This window comes from Canis aureus, chromosome 4 (genome assembly GCF_053574225.1).
Source record: "Canis aureus isolate CA01 chromosome 4, VMU_Caureus_v.1.0, whole genome shotgun sequence".
Classification (NCBI taxonomy): Eukaryota; Metazoa; Chordata; class Mammalia; order Carnivora; family Canidae; genus Canis; species Canis aureus.
Window position 1 is genome coordinate 73,360,246 of NC_135614.1, and position 26,532 is coordinate 73,386,777.

Consider the following 26,532-nt stretch of genomic DNA (forward strand, 5'->3'; position numbering starts at 1 on the left):
GGCAGATGCTTCAGCTTTCCATTTATTTGTGTCTTCTTCAGTTTTTTCATCAGTGTATTACCCTTTTCAGTGTACAAGTCTTTCATCTCCTTTGTTACATTTATTCCCAGATACTTTATTTTTTGATGCAATTGTAAATGAGATTTATTTCTTAAGTTTTCTTTCCAATAATTTGTTGTTTATGTATCTAAATACAATTCATTTTTGTATATTGTTTTTTATCTTGCAATTCATTTATTCTAACCAATTTTTTTTTTTTTTGGTGGAGTCTTTAGGATTTTCCATGTATAGTATCAAGTCATCTGCAGATGGGGACAGTTTACCTTCTTCCTTCCTGATTTGGATGCCTTTTTTTTTTTTTTTCTTGCCTAATTGCTTGCTCCAACTAGGACTTCCTGTACTATGTTATATAAAAGTGGTGAGACTGGGCATCCTTATCTTGTTTTTGATCTTAGAGGAGAAGGTTTCAGGTTGTTTGTTGTTGTTGCTGTTGTTTTTTTCTGTTGAAAATAGTATTAACTGTAGGCCTCTCATATATGGTCTTTAGAATGTTTTTATTTGCTTTTTTTTAAAGGTTTTTTTTTTTTTAGTTATTTGACAGAGAAAGAGCACAAGCAGGAGGAGTGGCAGGCAGAGGCAGAGGGAGAGGGAGAAGCAGGCTCCCTGCTGAGCAAGGAGCCTGATGTGGGGCTCTATCTCTGGAACCTGGGATCATGACCTGAGGCAAAGGCAGGCACTTACCCGACTGAGCCATCCAGGTGCCCCTGGTCTTTAGAATGTTGAGATACATTTCTATTGTACTCAGCTTGTTGACAGTTTTTTTTTTTTTTATCATGAATGGATGTTTAAAAAATTTTGTCATACTCTTTTTCTGCATATATTGAAATCATATGATTTTAACATTTTATTTTGTTAATAAAGTAAATGAGATTGACTGATTTGCAGATGTTGAACTACCTTTGCATCCCTGGAATAAATCCCACTTGATCATGGTGTATGATATTTTTAATGTAGTGTTGAATTCAGTGTACTGATATTTTGTTAAGTATCTTGGCATCTGTTGTTCATTGGAGATAGTGGCCTCTACTTTTCTTGTAGTGTTCTTGTCTGGCTTTGATATAAGGCTAATGCTAGACTTGTAAAATGAGTTTGAGAGTGTTCTCTCTCTTTAGTTTATTAGAAGAATTTGAGAAAGATTGGCATTCTTTAAATGTGGGTAGAATTTGCCAGGGAATCCATCTGGGTCTGGGGTTTTCTCTTTTGGAAGGTTGTGATTACTGATTTAGACTCTACTCATTATGTTCTGTTCACATTTTCTGTTTTTTATGATTCAGTCTTAGTAGACTGTATGTTTCTAAGAATTTATCTAGTTCATCTAGGTTGTCTGATTTGTTGGCTTGTAATTGCTCAGAATTGGTCTCTTGTGATCATTAGTAATCACGTACTATTTAGTTGTAGTGTCTCCTCTTGCATTTCTAAATTTATTTGCTTGAATCCTCTCTTCTTTTTGAGTCTAGCTAAAGGCTTGCCTACTTTGTTTATTTTTCCCAGATCCAGCTCTTAGTTTCTTTGATTTTTTCTCTTTTTAGTCTATATTTCATGTATTTCTTTTCTGATCTTTATTTCCTTCTACTAATGTTGGACTTCTTTTTTCTAGTTTCTTTAGGTGTAAAGTTGGTTGTTTGAGATCTTTGTTTTTTCTTTCTTTAAAAAATATTTTATTTATTACACAGCAGAACAAGAAAGAGCATGAGCAAGAAAGAGCATGAGCAGGGGTGGGGAGGGGCAGTGGGAGAAGCCGGCTATGAACTTTACTCTTAGGACTGCTTCTGCTGGGCCTCACAAGTTTTGGTATGTTGTATTTTCATTTTCCTTTGTCTCAAGATATTTTTTTTACTTCCCTTTTTATTTCACCTTTGACTCATTGGTTCTTCAGGAGTATGTGTTTAATCTTTGCATATTTGTGGTTTGCACAGTTTTCTTCTTGTAATTGGTTTCTAGTTTCATATCGTTGTTGGAAAAGATGCTCAATATGATTTTAATCTTCTTACTTCTTACTTAAATTTACTAAGACTTGTTTTTATGGCCCAATATATAATCTCTCCTGGAGAATGTTCCATATGCCCTTGAGAAGGATGTGTATGTTGCTGTTATTGGATAGAATGTTTTGTAAATGTGTGTTAGATCCATCTGATCTATCTATTGAACTTCTCAACTGTTTTTGTATTGCTATCTATTTCTCTCTTCATATGTGGTAATATTTGCTCTAAATATTTATTTTCTTCTATATTGGCTGCATAAATATTGACTAATGTTAAATGTCTTTGATAGATTGACCCCTTTATCATTATATAACATCCTTCTTTATCTCTTATTTCTCTCTTTGGCTTAAAGTCTGTTTTCTATGATAGAAGAAGTTATACTTCTGATAGAAGTATAACTATTCCTGTTTTCCTTTGGTTTCTACTTGCATGGAATATTTTTCCATCTCTTCACTTTCAGTCTCTGGCCTTAATGCTTAAGTAAATCTCTTACAGGCAGCATATAGTTGAGTCTCCTTTTTTTTAATCCATTCAACACTCCCTGTCTTTTTTTTGTTGTTGTTGGTCTTGGCAATGAGGAATTCATTGGTAGGAAGAAGGAAAATCTTGTGAAATCTATTTGAGGCAATACAGTTGGTCATTATGGCAACTGAAAAGTCACCAGTCAGCTCTTCTTTTTGTCTCTTTATTTTGGGGAACACTCTACTTCTCATTTCTGCTTCTCTTTGGAAGAATATTCCATTCTCTCTGTAAACTGTCTTCCTTTTTCTGCTCCTCTAGACCTTTCCACACCTTTCCAAGTTTCACTCAGATGTGGCTACTTGTGGAGCCTTATTGTTCCAAGGCCAGTGCAGCTCAGCCATATGTTCCGTGCCATTCATATTTTTAAGAAAGACTGATTGAAAAAAAAAAAAAAAAGACTGATTGGCTCAGGTCACGTGACCATTTGGTCTGATCAGCTTTGGTGGTAGTGCAAGGTCAAAGAGAATAAAGTAAGTTGTTCAGACCTAAGCCAGAACTGTTAGGAGAACTCACCTTGTCTTTTGATTGGATAATTTAGTTCATTTACCTTAATTTTTATTTATTTATTTAAGATTTATTTTATTATTTGAGAGAGAGAGCACAGAGAGGAAGGACAGAAAGAGAGAGAGAATCTCAAGCAGACTGCTTGATGAGCCCAGCCCTGAGACGTTTGATTTTTTACAACCCCTGAGATCATAACTGAGCCAAAATCAAGAGTCAGACACTTTACTGACTGAGCCACCCAGGTGCCCCTCATCTATTTACTTTTAAATTAATTATTGATAGTTATGGACTTAATATTACCATTTTGTTAAAATTTTCAGATTATTTTGTAAGTCCTTTGTTCTCATCTTCTCTTGTTCTTCTCCTTTGTTATTTGATTATGTTCTGTAATGATATGCTTTTGCGTCATTTTTTTTGTGTGTCTACTGTAGGTTTTTGCTTTAAAACATATAATAGTCTATTTTAAGGTGATAACAACTTAACTTTTCATGCATACAAAATCTCTACATTTTTGCACTACCTTTCCTCCCTTACAAAAAAAAAAAAAAACATTTTTATGTTTTTGAAGTAAAAATTTGCATCTTTTTACATTGTGTATTTATTAACAAATAATTGTAGTTATAGTCATTTTTCATATCTGTCTTTTAATCTTCACACTAGAGTTGTGTTTTACCCACCACCATGACAACACTAGACTATTTTGAATTTAACTGTATATTTTTATCAGCGGATTTTATACTTTCACATATTTTCTTGTTACCCATTAGTGTTTCCATGTTTCAGCTTGATGAACTCCTTTAACATTTCTTGTAAGGCTAGTCTAGTGGTTATGAACTCTCCGTTTTTGCTTGTCTGGGAAATTATTTCTCTCTTTCAATTCTGAAGAATACCTTTGCTGGGTAGACTGTTCTTGCTTAGCAGTTATTTTTCCCCCCAGCACTTTGAATATATCATGCCACTCTCTCTGTCCTGCAAAGTTTCTGCTGAAAAATATGCTGATGGTGTTAAGGAGTTTCTTTGTATGTAACAAATTGTTTTTCTTTTGCTGTTTTTAAGATTGTCTTTAACTTTGACAATGTAATTATAATGTGCTTCAGTATAGGTCTCTTTGGATTTATATTATTTAGAACTCTCTGGGCTTCCTAGATCTGGACTTCTGTTTCTTTCTTCAGGTTTAAAAAGTTTTCAGTTATTATTTCTCTGAATAAGTTTTCTGCTCCTTGCTCTTTCCCCTCCCTTTGGGACCTCAGTAATGCATGTAATTGTCTGCTTGATGGTGTCCCATAAGTCCCTTAAGTTATATTAACTCTTTTAAGTTGTTTTTTTTTGCGGGGGGGGACCCCTGGGTGGCTCAGTGGGGGCCTTTGGCCCAGGGCGTGATGTGATCCTGGAGTCGTAGGATCGAGTCCCACATTGGGCTCCCTGCATGGAGCCTGCTTCTCCCTCTGCCTGTCTCTGGCTCTTTCTCTCTCTCTCTCTCTTTCTCTGTGTCTCTCATGAATAAATAAATAAAATATTTAAAAAAATAAACCAATAAATTTTTTTTCTTTTTGTTCCTCTGATTAGATGAATTTCACTACTCTGCCTTTGAGTTTTCTGATCTTTTCTTCCACTTGATCCAATCTGCTTTTAAATCTCTCCATTGAATTTTTCAGTTCAATTATCTTATTCTTTAGCTCTGTAATTTCTGTTTTCTACATTTTGTATTTTCTCTTTGTTGAAATTCTCACTTCATTCATGCATCACTTATGTTTTCACTTTGTTCATCCCCTGACCTCTGTGACCATTATTCTGAATCTCTATCAGGATATATCATTATTTCCATTTCATTAAGATCTATTTCTGGAGGGCAGCCCCGGTGGCTCGGTGGTTTAGTGCTGCCTTCAGCCCAGTGCCTGATCCTGGAGACCAGGGATCGAGTCCCATGTCAGGCTCCCCCCGCATGGAGCCTGCTTCTCCCTCTGCCTGTGTCTCTGCCACTCTGTGTCTCTCATGAATAAATAAATAAAATATTTTTTTAAAAAGATCTATTTCTGGAGATTTATCTTGCCCATTTGTTTAGAACATATTCCCATTTCTTCAGTTTACTTGACTTTCTGTGCTGGTTTTTGTGCATTAGATAAAGCAGCCACATCTCCCAGGCTGGATAGAGTGGTCTTATGTAGGAGATGAACCTCTTCAGCCAGCTGAGTCTGAGCTGCTGCTTGGCTCTGAAGTCTTTGTGATCATCTAAGTCTTCTTCTTTGTTCTTAATGATTCCCAGTAGTTGAGGGTATGTCAAGATCCATTAGTGTCCCAAACGTTGTGTCACGTTTAGCATCTAGGGACACAGGGATTGGACAAGTTGGACTCTGAGGCAGCATGTGACAAAGTACATCAGTAAGCCCTTTCTGAGGAGAAACTGAGAGATGGATGTTTTTGTTCCATCTCTGTGAACTAGGCCCTCATGTATAACTACAGGGGGATGCTCCTCCAGGCATTAAGAACTGCTTCTTTGCTACACTTCTGTGGGACTCATAAATGCAAATCCCGTTAGTTGTCAGAGACAGGTGATCTGGGCTCCTGTCCTTTAGTCAGTAGCTGCTGACACCCAGATGTGTGCCTCCAGGAAGATACTGGTGACTTGGAATGGGCTAGAGAGAAAAGGCAGGGGAGGTGTCCATCAGTTTCCCAGTCTCTGGGGTATCATAGCTAGCCCCCAGATATATGCAGTTGTATCCTTCCAGGAGAAGACAGAGATGAGTGTTTTTGCCTGTTCCACTGTGCTGAGCCTTTTGAGGATAGTTGCAATGAGTGCTCATGCATCTGTTAATAACTTCTGCTTTGTTTGCTATGGTCTTGTGGGACTTACGGATGCAACCCTCACTGGCTTTCAGAGCTAGGTGTTTTGGATGCTCATCTCTCAAGTGAGAGTCTTAAAAGTTAGAGTGCTAAGTGGCATCCAAAATCTTCCCTCATCAGAGTGAAGTTAAGAGTTCCTTCCTGCTTATAGGATGCTGTGCCATGGGTGGGGTTTTGGCCAGAATGTGTCTCAATCATTGCTACCTATCTCTGTGTGAATATTTTCTCATTTGCTTTATGTATAGGAATCCATTAGCTAGTTTCTAGATTTCTTTCAGCAGTAATTGCTTTGTGTATAATTGTACATTCAGTGTGCCAGTGAGAGGAGGGGAATTTAGGAGCCTCCTATGTTACCATCTTGGTTGACTTACCTCCACCCATCCTAGTTCTGTATTTGTTCTCTTTTATTTTATTTTATTTTATTTTTCTGTTTTGTAAGGCAAGAAAAAGGGAGAAAAAGAAATAACTATATATATATTTTTAAGATTTTATTTATTCATGTGCAACACACAGAGAGAGACAGAGAGAGAGGCAGAGACACAGGCAGAGGGAGAAGCAGGCTCCATGCAGGAAGCCCGACGTGGGACTCGAACCCATGCCCTGGGCTGCAGGCGGTGCTAAACAGCTGTGCCCTGGGCTGCAGGCGGATCATGCCCTGGGCTGCAGGCGGCGCTAAACAGCTGTGCCACCGGGGCTGCCCGAGAGAACTATATTTATTCTATTTTAAAATGCCTTTAAAAAAAATTAAATGCCTTCATTCTGTGGCACCTGGCTGGCTCAGTGGTAGATCATGTGATTCTTGATTTTAGGGTTGTGATTTCAAGCTCCATGTTGGGCATAGAGGTTATTTTTAAAAATTAAAAACTAGAATTAAAAAATAATGGAGTGTTAAAATAATTTACTCTAGATTGCAGGGGGTGTATGTGTGTATTTTGTTTTTTGAGATTTTTTTCATTTTTTGATATCAGTGTCTATTATCCTAAGGTTGTTTATTTAAGATACTGTGACATTTTTTATCACTGAAATTTGTATTTCTAGGTGATATACACAAATTTCTAAACAAGAGACTTAAAAGAGATATATCCATGTATTTTTAGCTGCATATATATATATATTTTTTTTTTTCTGCATATATTTTTATCTATCATGTCATTTTGGAGTAATCACGAAGTGCCTTTATAATAGCAAAAAGAGTTAAGTGAAAGTAGCTTTACATTTTTATTGTTATTGTTTTGGGACTTAAACTTTGGTAACATACCGTACAAAATTGGGTTTTTAAAATTTATTTTTATTTTTTTTAAAGATTTTATTTATTTAAGAGAGAGAGAGAGAGAGCACAGGGGAGGAGGAGAGGGAGAAGGACAAGGAGATTCCATGCTGAGTGCAGAGCCCAACGCAGGGCTTGATCCCAGGACCCTGAGATCATGACCTGAGCTGAAATAGAGTCAGATGCTTAACTGAATAAGCTGCCCAGGTGCCACCCCCCCTTACTAATTTATAAGGCTGATTTCTTTCCAACATTATTTATGTAGTCAGGTTTGTTTTTTCCAGATGGAATAAAGACTTGCAACAAGTATTGAGTTGTAGAAATGCAGTAAATACTTGATAAACGAATGAAAAATTTAATCAGGAATAGGTCTGTGGAAAATATTAATAACCAAAAAATATAATGAAAAGTATGAGATTCGACTGTGAATACTAAATACTGTAAATGGTTTGTTTTTAGGTGCTAGAGAATCATTATCCTCAGTCGCAGACTGGACCAAACATTGAGAGTGATTGCAAAATGAATGCTGGCTGTTCCGTCGCAGTAACCACCCAAGGTGGGACTGAGGAAAGAAATGATCAAAACGAACCTCGTCAAAATATCTTGATGTAAGTTTTTGATTATACATTCCTTTTCAGTGGATGATACTTGTTTGATAGTGTTTGGGCTTTAAGGCAAGAATCAAACCCTTGAGAGGTAAAGGAATGAGCATTTCTTTGAGCTATAGAGAAGTGCTTTAACAATTCATTGCAAAATATGCTTCTTCCTTGTTGGTTTAGCTTATATCTTCTGATAGAGGAGCTAATTCTCATCCTGAGAGATCCTCTTCTTATATTAATTGATTTCCTATGTTAGGGGAAGTTGAGCTAATCATTTCATATGTTTTTACATATGAAGCAATATATCTTTGAACAACAAGTTTTAACCTTTAATAGGAAGATTCCTTTGTGAGAATGGCAGATTTCATAGGTTGAAATTATTCCAGTTATTTGAGTAAATAAAAATGGGGATGTTTAGTCGTTCATTGAACAACCCTTTATTGAGCTTCTACTATGTACCGAGATGTGGTTAAAAAACAGAAAACAATAAATATGAGACCTAATGTTCCTGTTCAGTAGACAGAATTAATTGAAAGCAAGCTTTTTGTTTCCAAGAATGAGTTAAAATTTTTGCTGCTTTATTTTTGTCAATAGAATGCCAACTGAAACATACAATCCTGAAATAAAAGAAACCAAAGATGAGATTATTCCTGTTACTGATGATACTGAAAAAGAATTTATAGATACTGGTGAGGATCTTTTAGAAGTAGAAACATTTAACCAAGAGGAAATGGAAACATATCTATCAGACTATGAAGGTCAGTTCATTTGGCTAATCTTTTTATTTGGCTTTTATTAATTTGAATTTGGTGAATGAATGTCTGTGATAACTTATTTAGTCTCATATCTAAAATAGTATGTTTATAATTGTCTAAAACCTAAAGTTAAAAGAGAGCATGGGGCGCCTCAGTGGCTCAGTTGTTTAAGCATCCAACTCTTGGTTTTGGCTCAGATTGTGATCTCAGGGCCGTGGGATAGAGCCCCATGCAGACCGTGTGCTCAGTGAGGAGTGTGCCCTGGATACTCTGTCTCCCTTACACTTTCCCTAAGAGTGTAATCTTTATGAAATGTTGAACTCATTAACTCATAACATGAGTTTATAATTCTTGGGCCTTTTGCCTTGGTTTTGTAACTATCGTGGGCCTCTTCATTTTTGTGAACCAAATCTGTGTACCTTTCCTTAGCAATCTTTGTTAAAACAGAAACTATCAGAGCTTTATACATGGAGTTAAACACAGTGATATGAGGTCTCTCAAGGCTTATCAGGGATTTACTTGAGGAGGGGTTGTCTTCAGGTGTTTATAAAAAAATATTTTTATATGTCTCTTGGCCATTTATATGTCTTCTTTGGAGAAATGTCTATTCATGTCTTCTGCCCATTTATTGATTGAATTATTTGTTCTTTAGATGTTGAGTTTGGTAAGTTTTTTATAGATTTTGGATACTAGCCTTTTATCTGATAAGATGTTTGCAAATATCTTCTCCCATTCTTTTCGTGCTCAACATCACTCAGGGAAATACAAACCAAAACCACAATGAGATACCACCTCACACCAGTCAGAAAAGCTAAAATTAACAAGTCAGGAAATGACAGATGTTGGCAAGGATGCAGAGAAAGAACTCTCTTACACTCTTGGTGGGAATGGACACTGGTACAGCCATGCTGGAAAACAGTGTGGAGGTTCCTCAAAAAATTGAAAATAGAGCTACTGTATGACCCAGCAATTTCACTACTAGGGATTTACCCCAAAGATACAAATGTGATCCAAACGGGGCACCTGCATCCCAATGTTTATAGCCGCAGTGTCCATAATAGCCAAACTATGGAATAAGCCCATATGTCCACTGACAGATGAATGGATAAAGAAGATTTGGTTTATATAAATACAGTGGAATACTAAGCCATCAAAAAAATGAAATCTTGCCATTTTCAGTGGCATGGATGGAAATAGAACAAAATAAGTCATATTATACTAAGCAAAATAAGTCCATCAAAGAAAGACAATTATCATATGATCTCACTCATATGTGGAATTTAAGAAACAAAACAGGATCATGGAACAAGGGAGGGAAAAATAAAACAAGATGAAATCAGAGAGAGAGAGACAAACCCTAAGAGACTCTTAATCATAGGAAACAAACTGAGGGTTCCTGGAGGGGAGGGGGATCGGAGGATGGGGTAACGGGGTGATGGATATGCATGCGATATAATGAGTGCTGGATATTATTATAAGACTGATGAATCATTAAACTCTACCTCTGAAATCAAGAATATACTATATGTTGATTGAATTTATTTATTTATTTTGTTAGTTGAATTTATTTATTATTATTATTTTTTTAATTTATTTATTCGTGAAAGACACAGAGGAGAGAGAGGCAGAGACACAGGCAGAAGGAGAAGCAGGCTCCATGCAGGGAGCCCGATGCGGGACTCGATCCCAGGACTCCAGGATCACGCCCTGGGCTGAAGGCAAGCGCTAAACCGCTGAGACACTCGGATCCCCTGTTAATGAATTTAAATAAAAACATTTTTATAAGGAGGATAGAAAATATTTCTGTCATTATCTTTGCTTCCCCATAATCTTCCTGAACCTTCTAAAAAGTAAACTGATTTTTTTCAAATGGTCACTTTTCTCTTTCTCCTTGTTTCCTTATAGAAGATACCAAAGAGCCTGTTGAAAGTCTGAAAAGTTCCAATACTGTCATTAACATGCTGACTTTACCAGAGCATTTAGAAGAAGTAAGTCAATAAATAGTGGGTAATGTTATTTAAATTATATTTAAGTATTTTTATTTAATCATCCAACCAAGGCTGTTGTTGTCTTAAAAGTACGCTGTAGGTTGCAGAGAATAACCAGGCCATGCAACATTTTTCTTTCACTGAAATACTATCATTAGTAAGATGTCTAATAATTTCAGGCAATGAAATTTTTATTTTATAAACTGCTATAGTAAGTTAACTTAATCAAGAATAATAGAAGTATTCTATATTCATAACATGTAATTCAGCTGTAGTATGCAGTTTTTGCACATATTTCACTTTTATGTATTATTTGTTTTCTCAAAACTATGCACTGCATTTTCAGATGGAACACAGACATTTCTAATTATTGAAAAAATTCCTTCAAAAAGGATGTTTTTCCTGTTTATAGTTGTTTTCAGAATGTACTTATTAATCACGCAGTGATGGGTATATGTAATTTACAGTGTACTTGTAAATGTAGTGTAAATAATTTGCACTGACATAATTTGTTCTTATATTTTAATAAGCTCAGTGGCTCAGGGTGATGGGCCAAAGGCAATTCACACAGTTAAAAATCTGATCAGAGCAGCACTGGGCGTTAATTTTCATGTTTGGTTTCTCACTTGCTTTTAGACTGTTGATACTCTGGGTAAGTAGTGAATGTGAAACTAAAGACACCTAAGACAGTAATACCTACTTATATGACCCATTTTCTTCTTGGGTACTATTAATTTCAGCAACAATCCACAAGAGAGGTTCAGTGTCCAAAGGAAGAACCATTGGAGACATGTATGGAGGAAAAATCAACTGAACAAAAAGGGTAAGGGGGAAAAGAGTAAGGAAGTGATGATTACTGCCATCTGGGATTCATTTGATGAAGAGGTTATTTTTCTCATAATTTACAATATATATTTTATAATGATATTGTGTTCCTAGTGAAATTTAACTTTATAGCTGTGGTAAATGATGATCTTTAGTGTTACAGACTTCTAAATCTTGGTAGATTTAGAACAAAATGCCTTTTGTTCTCCCATCACTATCACTCTTATCAAAGTAAAATATAGCTGTAAATAGACCAGAGTTTATAAAGCTGCTAATTAGGGAAACACCTTGTCATACTGATTCCGTTTTTGTTGGATCAAATAAAAAACCGTTATGAATCACAATATATATCTTTCACTGTCGCAGTGTGTTTTCTGCACACTATAGGGCTATTCTGTTGGCTAGAATATTATTGTTCAAGGGGAGCCAAAGACAGTTTTAATTTGTTGCAGGTGGAACATGCTTTCTTCATTTTTAGGATTTTTGAAGTTTTAGAATTTTAGAACTACCTTGGATAAGAGAGGCAATGTAATTAGATTTTCTTTCTCTTCTCGATATACAATTTTTGTTCATTTATGTGGGCAGTTAACAAAAAAATATTTTAAATGTGATGTGCCTTTACAAATACATATTTCTATTAATAAAAAACTAGTCTTTACAGTTTTAAATGTACTAAGGGCTCTGTAGTGTTCTGGGAAAAGTGTCTGCCTCCATTATATGTGGAATTTGAGGTCCCAACTAACCTCCATTGTAGATTCTTTTATTTCTACTGGGCAGTCAACAGTGATTAAGTTATATGTTCAGTCATCCAGATATATTCTTTGCTTTTTGTTTGAATCTGTTACTAATTGCTATGGAGACAAATATAAACAGATTGTAATTATGAGCTAAGCCTTATAGAGGACTAGAGAATGTTTTGATTGTTAGATGGCTGAGCTTTGGATCACTTACACCTTAGGAAATGTGAAGAATATCTTCCTAATCAATTATTAATCTTTAATTATAGTATGATCAAAGCCTTTTCAAATCCTGAACACACCATTCCTTATTCATTTTGTGTAGATACAAGTTCAGAAACTTCTAGGTAAGAATTTTTGTGTACCATTTTGATATAATAATATTTTACAAGTAGATAAGAGAATGAAATGATGCCTGCTGTGCCATTTTGAAATAATTACTAAATGTTTTGACTAAAAACTAAGTAAAATGAAAGCAACATAAACCATTGAAAGAATAATGTAGATACAAATTTCTGACACCTTTAAGTTTATTATTGAGAGATTTTCCTCTAACAGCTATGTTTTGAAGATATACAGGAACTATATATTCTATAAGAGTCTTTTCTAAAAAAAAAAAAAAGTCTTTTCTGAAAAAAAGAAGTATGGTTGACCCTTGGACAATACGAGTTTGAGTCACTTGGATCCCCTTACACATAATTTTTTTTTTATAAAAACAGTACAGTACTATAAATCTATTTTCTCTTCCTCATGACTTTCTTAACATTTTCTTTTCTCTAGCTTACTTTATTGTAAGAATATAGATGCAATACACATAACATACAAAATATATTAATCGACTATTTATGTTGTGATAGTGTTTCTGGTTAACAGTAGGCTATTAGTAGTTCTGTTTTTGAGAAGTCAAGTTATACGTGGATTTTCAACTGCATGAGGGTTGGCACCCCAGTCCGTTTTTTGTTCAGGGGTCAACTGTAGTGGATGGATTACTTAAAATTGCTCATTTCCAGCCTCTAACAAATTTCTAATAGTGTATGAAATGCTTTTAATTTTCTCATAGAATGGATTCATCCCATTCTATCTTTTGGGCTTTTACAGAGATTGAACAGTGTGTTTAGTGTTTAGAAGTCTTGCTGAAATAGGATAACATAGCATGGCCCTACTTAAAATAATTCTCCATTATTGGAATTTATCTCATTGCTACTTGTTGGAAACAAAGGCCAATAAAGTTGTCTTAAAATAGGCAAATCACTTGTAATGCCTGTTTTTCATGGATTTGCCAAATAAAGTTTTGTAACTGAGCTGTTTAGTATTAGATGCTTGATAAAAGGCAAATATTATTACTGAAAGGGAATGAATGTAAACCCAAATAATCTAAAAGCAATTTAATATGTTCTTTTCTTTTTAGAGACAATGATCAATTTATTTGGATATAATAATGCCTGCTCCCTTAGTTTGTGAAATCAATTTGCTTCAGAAACAAATTTGAGTACCTGCTGTATTTAAGAAATCATCCCCAAACAATCATTTTATTTAAAGTAAAACAAAAACTTATTTTGATCTTTAATTTTTATTCCTAAATAAGCATTTTTTTGGTTAGAGTTTAATTATAAATATAAACTTTGTGATTTGTTTGGAAATGAAGTGTTCACAATACTGTTGTTTCACATTTAATGATGATCAAGAATTTGCTCTATTCCATTGTAGAATTACACACTTTTTTAACCCATACTTTTTCTAGTTTTCTTAACTACACTCTGGATCATTAAACTTAATAACAAAAAACATTCCTAATATAACTACTCAGAGTAATTGCACAGCTTTCAAATTCAGATGCTTGCAGGGACCAGGCAAATAAATTGTCGATTGTAACACCATAGGGAGGGACCACGGCTGACTAAGACATTCCATCTCCCTTAATAAAATAGCATTCACGTGAGTACTGTGCTGATGGCTGGTGGCTAGGTGGCTGAGGAGTACAGAACGATAGGCTTTAGGGTTTAAATTTCCTAAAAACTTCCAGAAAGCCTTTACAGTAGAAGAAAAAGGTAATATCAGACTCTCCAGATTGTAGACATCTGATTTGTTTTTTTCTTGATTGTGTTTTTTATATATATGCTTCTATCTAGTACACAGATCTCTGCATTTAAAGATAAATCTTCCTCAGTTCCACCTTTCGTGTCAAATGGAGTCAGTGTTGCCTCACAAACACCTGTGCCAACACCTCAGCAGACCCAGAGCAATGAACCCAGGGCTCAGTTACCAGAGTCTTCAGATTCTGTTAGGCAGATGCTCCAAGATGAAATGTTTAAATTAGTTCAGGTAAGCACATCTCCATATAACTAAGTCAATCTACACATATGATGTATATGTAAGGATTTGAAATATGAACAAAACTCTTAGAAATTGACAAGATGAGGGATTCCTGGGTGGCGCAGTGGTTTAGTGCCTGCCTTTGGCCCAGGGCGCGATCCTGGAGACCTAGGATCGAATCCCACATCGGGCTCCCAGTGCATGGAGCCTGCTTCTCCCTCTGCCTGTGTCTCTGCCTCTCTCTCTCTCACTGTGTGACTATCATAAATAAATAAATAAAAAAAAAAAAAAAAAGAAATTGACAAGATGAAATTAAATTGTAGGGGTTTTTCTGCTTTGGGCACTCTTCATTTGTTATTCAGAGGCCCGGAATCCAGGCTGAACTGCCTACTTCTCTCTCCTCTCTCTCTCTCTCTCTTTTTTTTTTTTTTAAGATTTTATTTATTTATTCATGACAGACACAGAGACACAGGCAGAGGGAGAAGCAGGCTCCATGCAGGGAGCCCGACGTGGGACTCGATCCCAGGTCTCTAGGATCACGCTCTGGGCTGCAGGCAGTGCTAAACCACTGCACCACGGGGGCTGCCCTTTTTTTTTTTTTTTTTGGATTACCAAGGGACTTTGCTGGTAGCTGGTCTGTATATTTAACAAATTTTCCACATAATTCTAAGGCACACAAAGGATTAAGAATCACTGTCTTAGACATTTTTGCTTTTCTTTTTTTTTCACAACCCATATCCAGTGTGCCCTCTTGATTCTTTTGCCCACAGTGTATTCAGTACAGCACTTGCTGTTTCTATAGCGGTAGCCAGCCTTAGACTCAGAACTTCAGACTTCCATTGTCCTATATATGCATTTTCTAAGACATTCTTTTTTTCAGATACTGTCTTAATACTGTTACTTTCCTGTTTTAAAGTGTTCTGTAAATTTCAGGTACCAATTTGTATAATATGAAATAAATCTTGCTTTAAAAATACAGAGTAAAAGGAAAAACACTAAAAATCTCAATACTAGTTATCTTTGAGGATAGGATAATGGATGATTTTTTGTGTGTGTGCTTTTTTTTTTCCGTAAAAAAGCATGTTTTTTCTTTACTTTTTTTTTTTTTTTAAGTAATTGAAGGGAACTTAGATTTTTTTTTTTTTTTAACCTGCAGTGTTTCCCTACTGGTATGTTTCATCAAGTGCAAATTCTTCTGTTGGGCTTGAAAGACCCACAGCCAGCTTTTACCTTCCCTCTTTTCCCATTATACTCTCACAAGTCTAGTGGTCTTCAGAGTGCAGTCTCTGGATCAGTAGCATCAGCATCGCTTAAATGTTAGAAGTGTACTCTCAGGCCCCATCCCAGACCTATTGAAATCAGAAACTGGGCATGGAGCCCAGCAAAGAGTGCTTTCCAAGTCCTCCAGGAGATTCTGATGGCATGCCAAAGTTTGGGAACTCCCGCACTCACCTGTCCTCTCCTTAGAGCTGCTGTTAATTTCCTGTTCCATCTAAGCCAGTGTTTATGCTAGTGGTTCCCAAGCTTTTCTGCACACTGAAATCATCTTGTCATCTTAAAAATACTAATCCTGGCTTCCATCCCCAGATATTCTGATCTTATTGCTGGGGTATGACCTGACCACGGGGATTTTTAAATGATGCTCAGGTGATTCTGCTGTGCAGCATTTGTCAACCACTGGTCATCCCTTTGCCTTTCACCTCGTCAGCCTTTCCAGGGGAAGTCCTCACTTTCCACCTGTTTGCTGATCTTTGCTTTTTTTTTTTTCTGAAAATTTGATCACAACACTCATTTTAGGACTTCAGTAGTTGTCCTCATTCCACTCCAACAGATCACTCCTTTATGATCCCTGGGATTTTTATGTAAACTGCTTTATAGATAGCCCTGAATCTCATGATGAGTTCATATTTCCAGTTGACAGCTCTTTGAAAACAGGAAGGTATTCTTTCTTTCCTTTTTAAAAAAATCTCCCCCACCTCTGCCTCCTGCTCAGCATTCGTGGGTCTGACAGATATTAAGACAAAAGCATGATTGTTGTGGAATACTCAGATCATTGTTGTTGATTCTTTAGATTTTTTTCACTATATTTTAAAATAGTTTAATTTTTATTTTATCCTAGCTGCAACAGATCAACTTCACGAGCCTAATGCAAATAGTAGGATCATCCTTTGCTAACCTCTCAGATATACATCGACTTCTGCAGCAGCCTCAGTCTGTGCCTCTGGTGGGAAGCCCAGTAATAAACCCCACAAGAGGGAGTAGTGATGTTGATGACACCAGTAGACATTTTAAGGAGAGATCTTTTATTAAACCACAGCCTGTGGGAGAGTACACCAGAGAGCATGGCAAGAAGAGTCCACACTGCCATAAAGGAGTTGTGCTGTCTGATCAAAACAGTCATGGAAATTTACAGGTAACACATTAAAAAAATACCATTAAAGTTGTTCTAGCAGTTCAGGTGTTGGCTTTTTATTATTTTTAGCAGTTATTACATTCCACCTCCTCCAAAACATATTGAACATTGTTTGCAAAATAAGAAGTTTGTAATATACTCTAAACTTACATAACAGCTTCTTTTTCTCTTCCAGAATGTACCACATGGGAGTATTCCTTTATGTGAGTTCGAAGGCCCACCTCCCAGTACAGGATTAACTCCAGCATCTCAAAGCTTACCAACCACTGCACTGCCTCCTGCTCCTGCTGGAAGTTCTCCCTTCCACCTTTTGTCTCCATCTTTTGCCATTCCAAAGACACCTAGACTCATCCCAGCTGCAAAAACTTTCGGACCTGCTGATGGTTTTCCTTTGCTTCAGTTTCAGCCTAAGCATGAATTTAAGTCCCTCTCCTTCCATTCAGGAAGAGTTCAACAAGTTCCCTTCAGGCCCCTGCCACAGCCTAGAGAGGCATGGGGGTTATCTGCTTCCTTCCAGCCTCTTTTGCCACAAAGAACAATGCCCACTGCTTCAGTGTCCCCTTTGAATTTGAGCCACTATAATACCGAAGCCATAAAAAAAGCAGTTGAGCAGGAGAAATGGGCAGAAACTGTAACTACAGAAATCCCTAAGCATGTGAACCTGGATCAGTATGTTGGACAAGAAAACTTGACACCTCAACAGGACTCTTCAGTATTTATAAAACCAGAAAAACTACTTGATGTTAAGCCAGGGCCCCTTGAGATATCTCCTCAGAATACCTTTGGACTTCCATTATTGCATCTACAACTTAAACCTCCTTATGTATTTTCCTCTGACTCAAGGACGTTGGTAACAATTCCTTCAATACCTACCAGTACTATAGCACATGAAACAAAATACCCAAGGCTCTCATTACTCCATTCATGCCTATCCTCAGAAAATACGGTAATGAACATTGCAGAGCAATGTTAAAGCAGTCCTGCATTTTTCATACCATAAATACTACACATGAGATGAAAAGCTCTTACACATTTCTTTTGTTCCCCCCACAATTCTTTTTTTAAAATAATGTTTCTGTTACTGGAAGTAACATAAAATTCCAATTCAAAATGATAATTAGGTATTGTAAAGCTTTTAGGTCTGTCTTATATACTGATGCTAGCATCGGTGAGACTTTTTCATAGGTATTTCTTCTTCTCAGAGAAGAAATAAGTAAAATAAAATGACCAGTATTCTTGTTCATATGGGTATGATTGGGGTGGGGGGAGAGAAAGGGAGGGCACATGTGTAAGTGTCACACACATTATTTACTGTTCCTAGTAGTTATATGATTGCCTTCAAATCTGTTACAGTTTAAAGTAGTTAAATAGACCCAGGTCTATAAATAGTTGTGCATGTTTTTAAGAATGGTATTTTTTAAAGTACTTAAAAAGATTGAATCTTTATAAACCCATAGAATCCTCTTTAAAGTTGTAAGCTTTGATTTATGAAATTCAAGTTATTTTTTTTAAGATTTATTTAATTTATTTATTTATTTATTTATTTATTTATTTATTTATTTATTTATTTATGATAGAGAGGCAGAGACACAGGAGGAGGGAGAAGCAGGCTCCATTCCGGGAGCCCGATGCAGGACTTGATCCCGGGACTTCAGGATCGCGCCCTGGGCCAAAGGCAGGCGCTAAACCGCTGAGCCACCCAGGGATCCCTGAAATTCAAATTGTTTAGGCTCTAATTTTATAAATTAGTAGTACCATATTAGGAAGGTAATTGAATCATTCATGCTCTGATGCACTTTTAAGATATGAAGATGGTACTGGGAAAAGAAATGGTCATTCTTTAGCGGTAGTACTTATGCCTTCTTTTGTCTGAACAGACTATGAACAGGAAAGAAAGGATTAAAGGTATGGAAAAGTAGATATTTTGAGAGCTATTTAAAGGAATTTTTTTATTAGAATGGTATAATGAACCCCTAAGTTATATTACCCAATGTCAGTACTTATCAACATACTGCTAATCTGTTTCTTCCATAATCTTCACTTCTCTGTATCCTCCCTGTTTGAAAGCATTTTAAGTCAAATGCTAGACTTATGTATTTCATTTATAAGATTTTTATTTTTAAGAGATTTTATTTATTTGACAGAGAGAGCACAAGCAAGGGGAGTTGCAGGCAGAGGGAGAGGGAGGAGCAGACTCTCCACTGAGCATGGAGCCCGATGTGGGGCTCGATCCCAGGACCCTGAGATCATGACCTAAGCCGAAGGCAGATGCTTAGCTGACTGAGCCACCCAGGCGCCCTGTGGAAGATTTTTAATGTAGAAAAGAAATTAAGAAGATTAGCACTTCTAGCTTAGTTTTTGAAATAAGATGACCCAGTCAGAATATCTAGCACTCTAAAAGAATTTATTTTTTAAACTCTGGATACTCTGATAAATCTTACCAGTCCAGATCAATTTGTTATCTTGACATGTTCTCTCTCTCTCTCTCTCTCTCTCTCACACACACACACACACACACACTTAATTTAAAGATGTTTTCCTGAAATTTTTATTAATATATTACATAATTGAGGTTTGTAATTTTAAATTATTATGCTTTATTTCTTATAGTACAAAAACCTACAACTTATTCCACTTGAAAGCCTCATTGCATTCAAACAAAGCCAAGAGAAACAAACACATGATTTATTTGAACAAGGCGATTCTGGACACCTTCAGCTTCTGAATGTCAAAATAGAACCATCTGAAGTGAGACAAGGAAGGGACAGTAAAAAAAGGCAAGTTTTTTCTACATATTTTATTTATTCATGAGAGATGCAGAGAGAGAGGCAGAGATACAAGCAGAGAGAGAAGCAGGCTCCCTGAGGAGCCCGTGTGGAACTCGATCCCAGGACCTATAGAAAATTTCTATATTGTGAGAGGGAAATAATATTATTTCTTACATTTTATTAAGGAATTCCATACTGGAATTCATAGACTGGAAGTTTCTTTTACATTTTTCTGTAACATTATGAGCAGTTTTCTTTTGTAGGACAAATATTTGCCATCTCATACAATATTCCATGTACTATCTAATGCACTGAAGTAATACTGCTATTCAGCTTACTATATTCTCTAGATTCTTACATAGGAAGCAGGAGGATAAGTGATGTGAATTGTTTCAGGACACTAAAACATGCACATATAAAGCAAGCCTGTGACATCTAATGAAGAGGGTTTATAGTGTTTTACTCATGATGGGTATGCAAAAATGTATTGACTGGTAGGTTATTACTGAGTCTAGAAAATACTTTAAGAGTTTCACATTTATTAGATCCTAAAATCTATTACCAGTGCTCTCTTTCCAGAAATGGTTCCTTCCTTCCATGTAAGTCTTCTCCTTAGCTTCTTGGGCCTTCTTTCTTCCCTGCTGGGATTTCACTGAGGTGACTCAAGTGTTCTTAACTTCTTCAGAAGGGTGCCTGGAGTCATCCCATAGGGTTTCTGGGGTTATCTCAGAGTCTGAAGAAAAGAGAGTTTGAAAATTACCTAAAACGTGTGACTCTGACTGGAGATTCCAGTGACTAACACAGAAAAGTCAGTTCAGTAGTAGAGGAACTAGAAATAACTTTCATGTCTCCCTGACCTTTGCTTATATTTGCTCAAATTCTAGCAAAGTATGTTGCTGATTTAATTATATGCCACTGAAAATAATTTATTGGCATAATTTTGATAACTGTCTCCCTATATAGCATGACATAAGTGAAGAAACGATGTTCCTAAAGTAGTAACATGTTTTATTCTCTTGTCTTTAACAGACGAAGACGACGAGCTGAGAAAGAGCTGCAAGAAAAAGGATCAGAAAAACTAAAGAGAAAGCCAAGTGTGGCTTCCCAACCAGAGGGTTCCCTTGTTAATGATAATGATTCAGAAATAGTTACAAAACCCAAGGTATGCTTCCCTGATCTGCATGTACAGAGTTGGGAATGTCTTTATGGTTTATCTAGTCTTCTGATTGCTGGAATCTTCTGATTGTGATTAGGAGAATCTTTATATCGTTAAGTACATAAACCCTGCTGCATCCCTCCATGGAATAGTAGACATATAGTTGCATTTGCGAAAAGTGAGTTGATGATAAATAAAAGAAATATAGTTTAGAGCATCTGCCTGTGTGATGTTTTTATATTTGAAATCATTCCTTGCTTTTTTCCGTGATATATTAATGTATGTCATACATGTTCTTTGGGTGGCTCCTGTTACATTTCCCACACGTAGGTTTGTTACATAACCTGATATTCAAATCAGATCTTTTCAAACATTCCTTCTAAATTTGATGACAGTTTACCTATTTTTGCAACAAATTAGATAAACACAGTTTTGTTTACAAGGATTTTTATAAAAGCATACTTCAGTAAGCCTCAAGAGCATATTTGGAGGCACTAAGTAACATTGCTGAGTCCCTGAGCAGTTTGGGTAGGGTGGGGGTACTAGTTGAATGTTAAAGCTACTCTGTAGTGGGGAAGTGCACATTGTAATTTAGAAGCTGCATTAAATTGGTAATGTTCTTTTTTTATTGTTTGGTTTGTGAGTTTTGTGAACTCCTTTGTGGAGTTACTTTGATAGAGTAAATAAATATTTCTAGAATGTATGTGAACGCATACATAAACATTCAACAGTCCTCTTAGCTATTGAATTTTTTTCAAAATAATGTTTTTGAGTTATAATCATAGTTGATCATTTGGGGATTCATTTAGGAGCAACAAGAACATCCTCGTTCCCAGCCTTTGGATGACTTCGATATTCCTTTTGGTATGTATAAGCATGATTAATGTAGTGTCTCAGTTCAAAGTTAACAGCTTTCTAGAATTATGTATGTAAAAGTGAGACTAAATTTTTTTTTATGTTTTGAGACTAAGTTATTTTCATTTTATCTTTGACAAGATAGAGTGTGTATGTATGTATGTGTGTGTGTTTGTGTTTTGGTGTGTTATCTGGTCGAGCAGTGATTGACAAACTGTGGCCCACAGGCCAGATCCAGACCATGCCTGTTTTTGTAAATCAAGTTTTTAAAAAAAGATTTATTTACTTACTTTAGAGAGAGAGAGTGCACACATGCATGTGTTATGATTTGGGGGAGGGGCAGAGGCAAGGAAAGGGGAGAGAGAATCTCAAGCAGACTCCCCACTGAGCACACTCAGCCTGACATGAGGCTCGATCTCATGACCCTGAGAGCACAACTTGTGCTGAAACCCTGAGTCAGAGGCTCACTTACTGTGCCACCCAGGCGCCCCTTTGTAAATCAAGTTTTATTGAAATGCAGCTATGCCCATATATTTACACCTTGTTGATGACAGATTATGCACTGCAGCAGGGTTTGCTTCTTGCAAGAGGAATCATACAGTCTGCAAAGCCTAAAATATTTATTTTCTGGCCCTTTACAGAAAAAATTTGGTGGTCCCTATCGTAGAGTAGGCAATTAATTAAAATCTACGATAAGTTACTGATATACAAGGTCTAAAAGGAAATTATGGAAGAACGTGTCTGTTGAATTCATCATAGAAACACATTAAGGAATCAGTTGAGAAAAGAGTACCTGTGTATAAGATAGGAAGTTCTTCCCTTTCCCTAGTGGCTCAATTGGTTTCCTGCCACCAAATAACATGCATTCCCTGAGGCTTTTTCCTCAGTAATTTTCATACACGTACACATAAACATTCAGTCTCACGACTTCAGCTCTTAACATTTGTTTGGTGACACTCAAATACACACCTGTCCTCTCTCATCTTTCTTTTCTTTCGCCTTAGATTCAACATGTCCAGATTTTAAACTGGCTTCTTGCTATTAGTCATATCACCATTCTCTTGACTGGTCAAGAGTTTTACCTTGAAAGTCATCTTGATTTATCCCTCACCTTGGTTACCCCTTCCCGTCACTTACTTCTCAACCTGGTCCTCCCTCCCTTTCTTCATGCCACTGCCCTTTGTCAGGCTTCCGCCTAGCTATATTGGGCAGTTTTCTTCCCCAACTGACCTGCTTAGCTCTTGTCTCTCAGCTTCCTAACCCATCTTCTATTCTTTCCCACTCGCTTGTCTTAAAACCACTTTTTTTCTCACCCTTAAGTGTTTTGTTTTGTTTTTTGGCTTTGTGAAGGTAATACATGTTCACTGGAGAAAAATTAGGAAATACAAATAGGGAATAAGAAGAATATTAAAATCTTCCCCCCACAAAAAAACTCCCATAATTTTTCTGTCTAGGGATAGCTAGTGTTAATAGTATTTTAAGGTTTATTTTTTTAAATATCTCCACCCATATATATCTATAAATACACATATATATTTATGTACATTTATATATGTTTATATATATTATATATATAATATATATAAAGAATACCTCCTTGTTTATTACTTATTTGTTTTTACATACTAGTGTTGAGGTAAATATCTTCCCATATCACTAGACATTCTTCTACAATGTCATTTTTTAAAAATATTTTATTTATTTATTCACGACACACACACACACACACACAGAAGCAGAGACACAGGCAGAGGCAGAAGCAGACTCCCTGCAAGGAGACTGATGTGGGACTTGATCCTGGAACCCAGGATCACGCCCTGAGCTGAAGGCAGATGCTCAACCACTGAGCCACCCAGGCATCCCTACAATGTCCTTTTTAGTGACTACATAGTACTCTAGTGGGTGTACATTGTATCATTTCAAACAACAATAATCTCCAATTCTCTGATACCAATTGACGTCCTATATAATTCAATTCAATTCTGATAATAACCTAGAATTAACACAGATCCCACAGATTAATGGCTCAGTCCCAAAAGATTTACCACTTCAGATATTAGCTACAAATGGGGTCCCCTTACACCTGCATTTTTGCCCAGTCAACTACACAGAGATTCCCATGACTCACCTTCCAGGTTCACTAATTTGCTACAGTGATTACAGAACTCAGAGAAGTGCTTTACTTATGATTATAGTTTGATTATAAAGGATAAAATTTAGGAATAGCCAAATGGAAAAGATGCATATAGGAAGGTTTGGAGATTGAGGGCACAGAGTTTCTACACTCTCCACACTCCCAGCACATCCCTCTGCTCATCAACCCAGAAGCCCTGTTAACCTCATTGTTTCAGGATTTTTATGGACATTTCTTTATATGGGTGTGATTGATTACATCATTAGCTCTTGGTGACTGAACTCCATCTGCAGCTGCTCTCCTTTCCGCAGAGGTAGGGGGGCCGGGGTGAGGCTGATGAGAGTTCTAACCCTCTGATTGTGTGGTTCATTCCTCTGGTGACCAGCATCGAAGCTATCTGGGGGCCTGTCAAGGGACACCTCACTAGCATAAGCCCAGATATAGTCAAAAGGGGCTCATCCATGAATAACAACAGGAAATTACTCAGGAAATTCCAAAGATTTAAGGAATTCTATGCTTAGAACCAAGGATGAAGACCAATATATATATTTTTATTATACTACATTGTGCCATTATTGATCATCTCTTCTGCTCCTTAGTCGTCCTGGATGATGTCCCAGGAAAATCCAAACTCCCTTAATAGACTTTGGACTTGGATTCTACTTGCTGCAGAACTTTTCCGCTTGGGTGGAAATGACCTCACCTGCAGTATGCACAGTCCCGATTTGTTTTCCTCCCCCTTCCAGCTGCTTTGTTTTCTGCTCCTTGTCCATCCCCATTTGTGTCACTTCCTACTCAACCCCAAAACATAGGTTCCCTGGATTCTACTTTTCCCCACCTTCTCACTTAGTCAGTAACCAGGTCTTGTCTGTTTTACCTTCTTTGTAATTTTAAATCTATCGTTTCTGCTCCATTTTTCACCATTACTGGAGGTACTTATCTGAACTGTTACAGCAGCCTCACTTGTCTGATTATCTTCGATTTAGCCACTCCCATCTGCTTTCCACACACTGGCTTAGGTGGTTTTTCTAGAACATCAGTTGGACCATATCATTTTCTTGCTTAACATTTTCTACTGCAGCTTCATTAGCCAGAAGAACATCTAGGTTCTACCTCTGGATATAGAGAATCTTCCACAATTTTGGTTTTGATTTCACTGAGCTGCCTTTGAGAGTTAATGTAGGTAGCACCTCATTCAGAAAGTCCATTTTGATAACACCTTGGCACCCCATACCTCCCCTCCCTTGAGTTAGATACTCTGCGTTTGGATTCCAGATAATATGTTGGCTTCTCAGTGATTGCTTTCAATGTTTTGTTATGTTTAAGAAATGCTGCAAGATGATATTAATACTTCAGCTGGATTGCATTTCATGGCCTCTGTAAGAAAGAAGGCTATAGAATGTCAGGATGCAAGTACAAATACAGACCCAGGTAAAATACTATTTTACTTTAATTTTTAAAATTCATATATATTTATTTTTTTAAAGATTTTATTTATTTATGAGAGACACAGAGAGAGGCAGAGACATAGACAGAAGGAGAAGCAGGCCCCTCTCGGGGAGCCTGATACGGGACTCCATCCCAAGACCCCAGGATCACGCCCTGAGCCGAAAGCAGATGCTCAACCACTGAGCCACCCAGGCATCCCTAAAATTCATTTATTTTTGGCAACATTTAATATATCTAAATTTTTTCTTCAAAACAATGACTTAAAGTGAATTTTAAGGGATAGTAGGTGTTCATTCCAGGTTCTTGTTCTCAACCCTGGCATATATTTTACAAATTTTAAACTTAAGATTAAATGTTGAATTTACAACTTAAGCCATAATAGAAAATTTTGTTCAAAATACCATGGACTACATCCTAAATCAGTAGAAATAATGTTTTGAATTTCGGTTCTCTATGCCATTAATTGCCATCACTGGGATTTCATGCCTAAAACCAAGAAGCCTGGAGCTTTGGCTGGTGAAGTTGAGTGAGGAAGAGGACTAGATTGGGTTTGGTGTGGGAAGGGCATGTGTAACTGTGTCCAAGAATAGAGTAAATAAAAGTTGAAGGAACTATTATTTGGAATTTTGCCTGACAAACTTCCTCATTCATGTAAGTGATCTGACCTTGTGTTATAGAAGTTCTTTTCTATATTTAGGAAACAGTTGCTCTTAACTGTGTTCAGAACCTTGCAAGTGCTTTTTTAAACCTCTAGTTTTATATTATTTTAAAATGATATTTATAGATGTGGTTTCAAAATAACATATAATCATAGGGATCCCTGGGTGGTGCAGCGGTTTGGCGCCTGCCTTTGGCCCAGGGTGCGATCCTGGAGACCCGGGATCAAATCCCACATCGGGCTCTCGGTGCATGGAGCCTGCTTCTCCCTCTGCCTGTGTGTCTGCCTCTCTCTCTCTCTGTGACTATCATAAATAAATAAAAATTTTAAAAAAATTAAAATATAATCATAGTAGAATATTTGGATAATGTAGCAAAGTTATGAAGAAGATGAAATTAACTATAATTATACTACTTAGAAGTAACATTTTTTTAAAGGTTTGTTTATTTTAGTGGGGGAGGGGGCAGAGGGAGAGGGAGAGAAACTCAAGCTGACTCAGACTCTGTGTGGAGTACACAGCCCCATGTAGGGCTGATTCCATGACCCAAAATCACAACCTGAGCCAAAACCAGTAGTTGGATGCTTAACCAACTGTGCCACCCAGGCGCCTTAGAAGTAGTATTTTGATGATATTTCTTTCAATCTTCTTTTGCACATTTTACATAGTTTGATACAGTAGATAGTACAGGTGTCCTCCCTCACTATC

General features: G+C 36.7%; 1 protein-coding gene and 1 long non-coding RNA gene across 22 annotated transcripts in view; one reads left to right on the plus strand and one right to left on the minus strand.

Annotated features, from left to right (window-relative positions):
• Positions 1-26,532, plus strand: part of CPLANE1 (ciliogenesis and planar polarity effector complex subunit 1) — a 137,599-nt gene that overhangs the window by 67,028 nt on the left and 44,039 nt on the right. For 15 of the 21 annotated variants that reach the window (XR_013378621.1, XR_013378620.1, XM_077896176.1 and 12 more), the window contains 12 exons: positions 7,636-7,784; positions 8,370-8,533; positions 10,138-10,248; positions 10,436-10,518; positions 11,259-11,341; positions 14,210-14,402; positions 16,513-16,806; positions 16,982-17,752; positions 19,417-19,583; positions 20,604-20,736; positions 21,540-21,594; positions 25,046-25,150. Coding sequence is in view for 19 of the 21 variants with exons in the window: in XM_077896176.1 (XP_077752302.1) it covers positions 7,636-7,784; positions 8,370-8,533; positions 10,138-10,248; positions 10,436-10,518; positions 11,259-11,341; positions 14,210-14,402; positions 16,513-16,806; positions 16,982-17,752; positions 19,417-19,583; positions 20,604-20,736; positions 21,540-21,594; positions 25,046-25,150 (2,308 nt within the window). In the remaining 2 variants the exon portion in view is untranslated. Of the gene's footprint in view, positions 1-7,635; positions 7,785-8,369; positions 8,534-10,137; positions 10,249-10,435; positions 10,519-11,258; positions 11,342-12,349; positions 12,428-14,209; positions 14,403-16,512; positions 16,807-16,981; positions 17,753-19,416; positions 19,584-20,603; positions 20,737-21,539; positions 21,595-25,045; positions 25,151-26,532 lie in introns of all 21 variants that reach the window. The other 6 variants (XM_077896182.1, XM_077896187.1, XM_077896181.1 and 3 more) reach the window with 5 other exon arrangements.
• Positions 19,620-26,532, minus strand: part of LOC144312979 (uncharacterized) — a 61,083-nt gene continuing 54,170 nt past the window's right edge. Inside the window, exon 4 of the long non-coding RNA XR_013378622.1 lies at positions 19,620-20,307. This is a non-coding gene — a long non-coding RNA (uncharacterized LOC144312979). The remainder of the gene's footprint in view (positions 20,308-26,532) is intronic.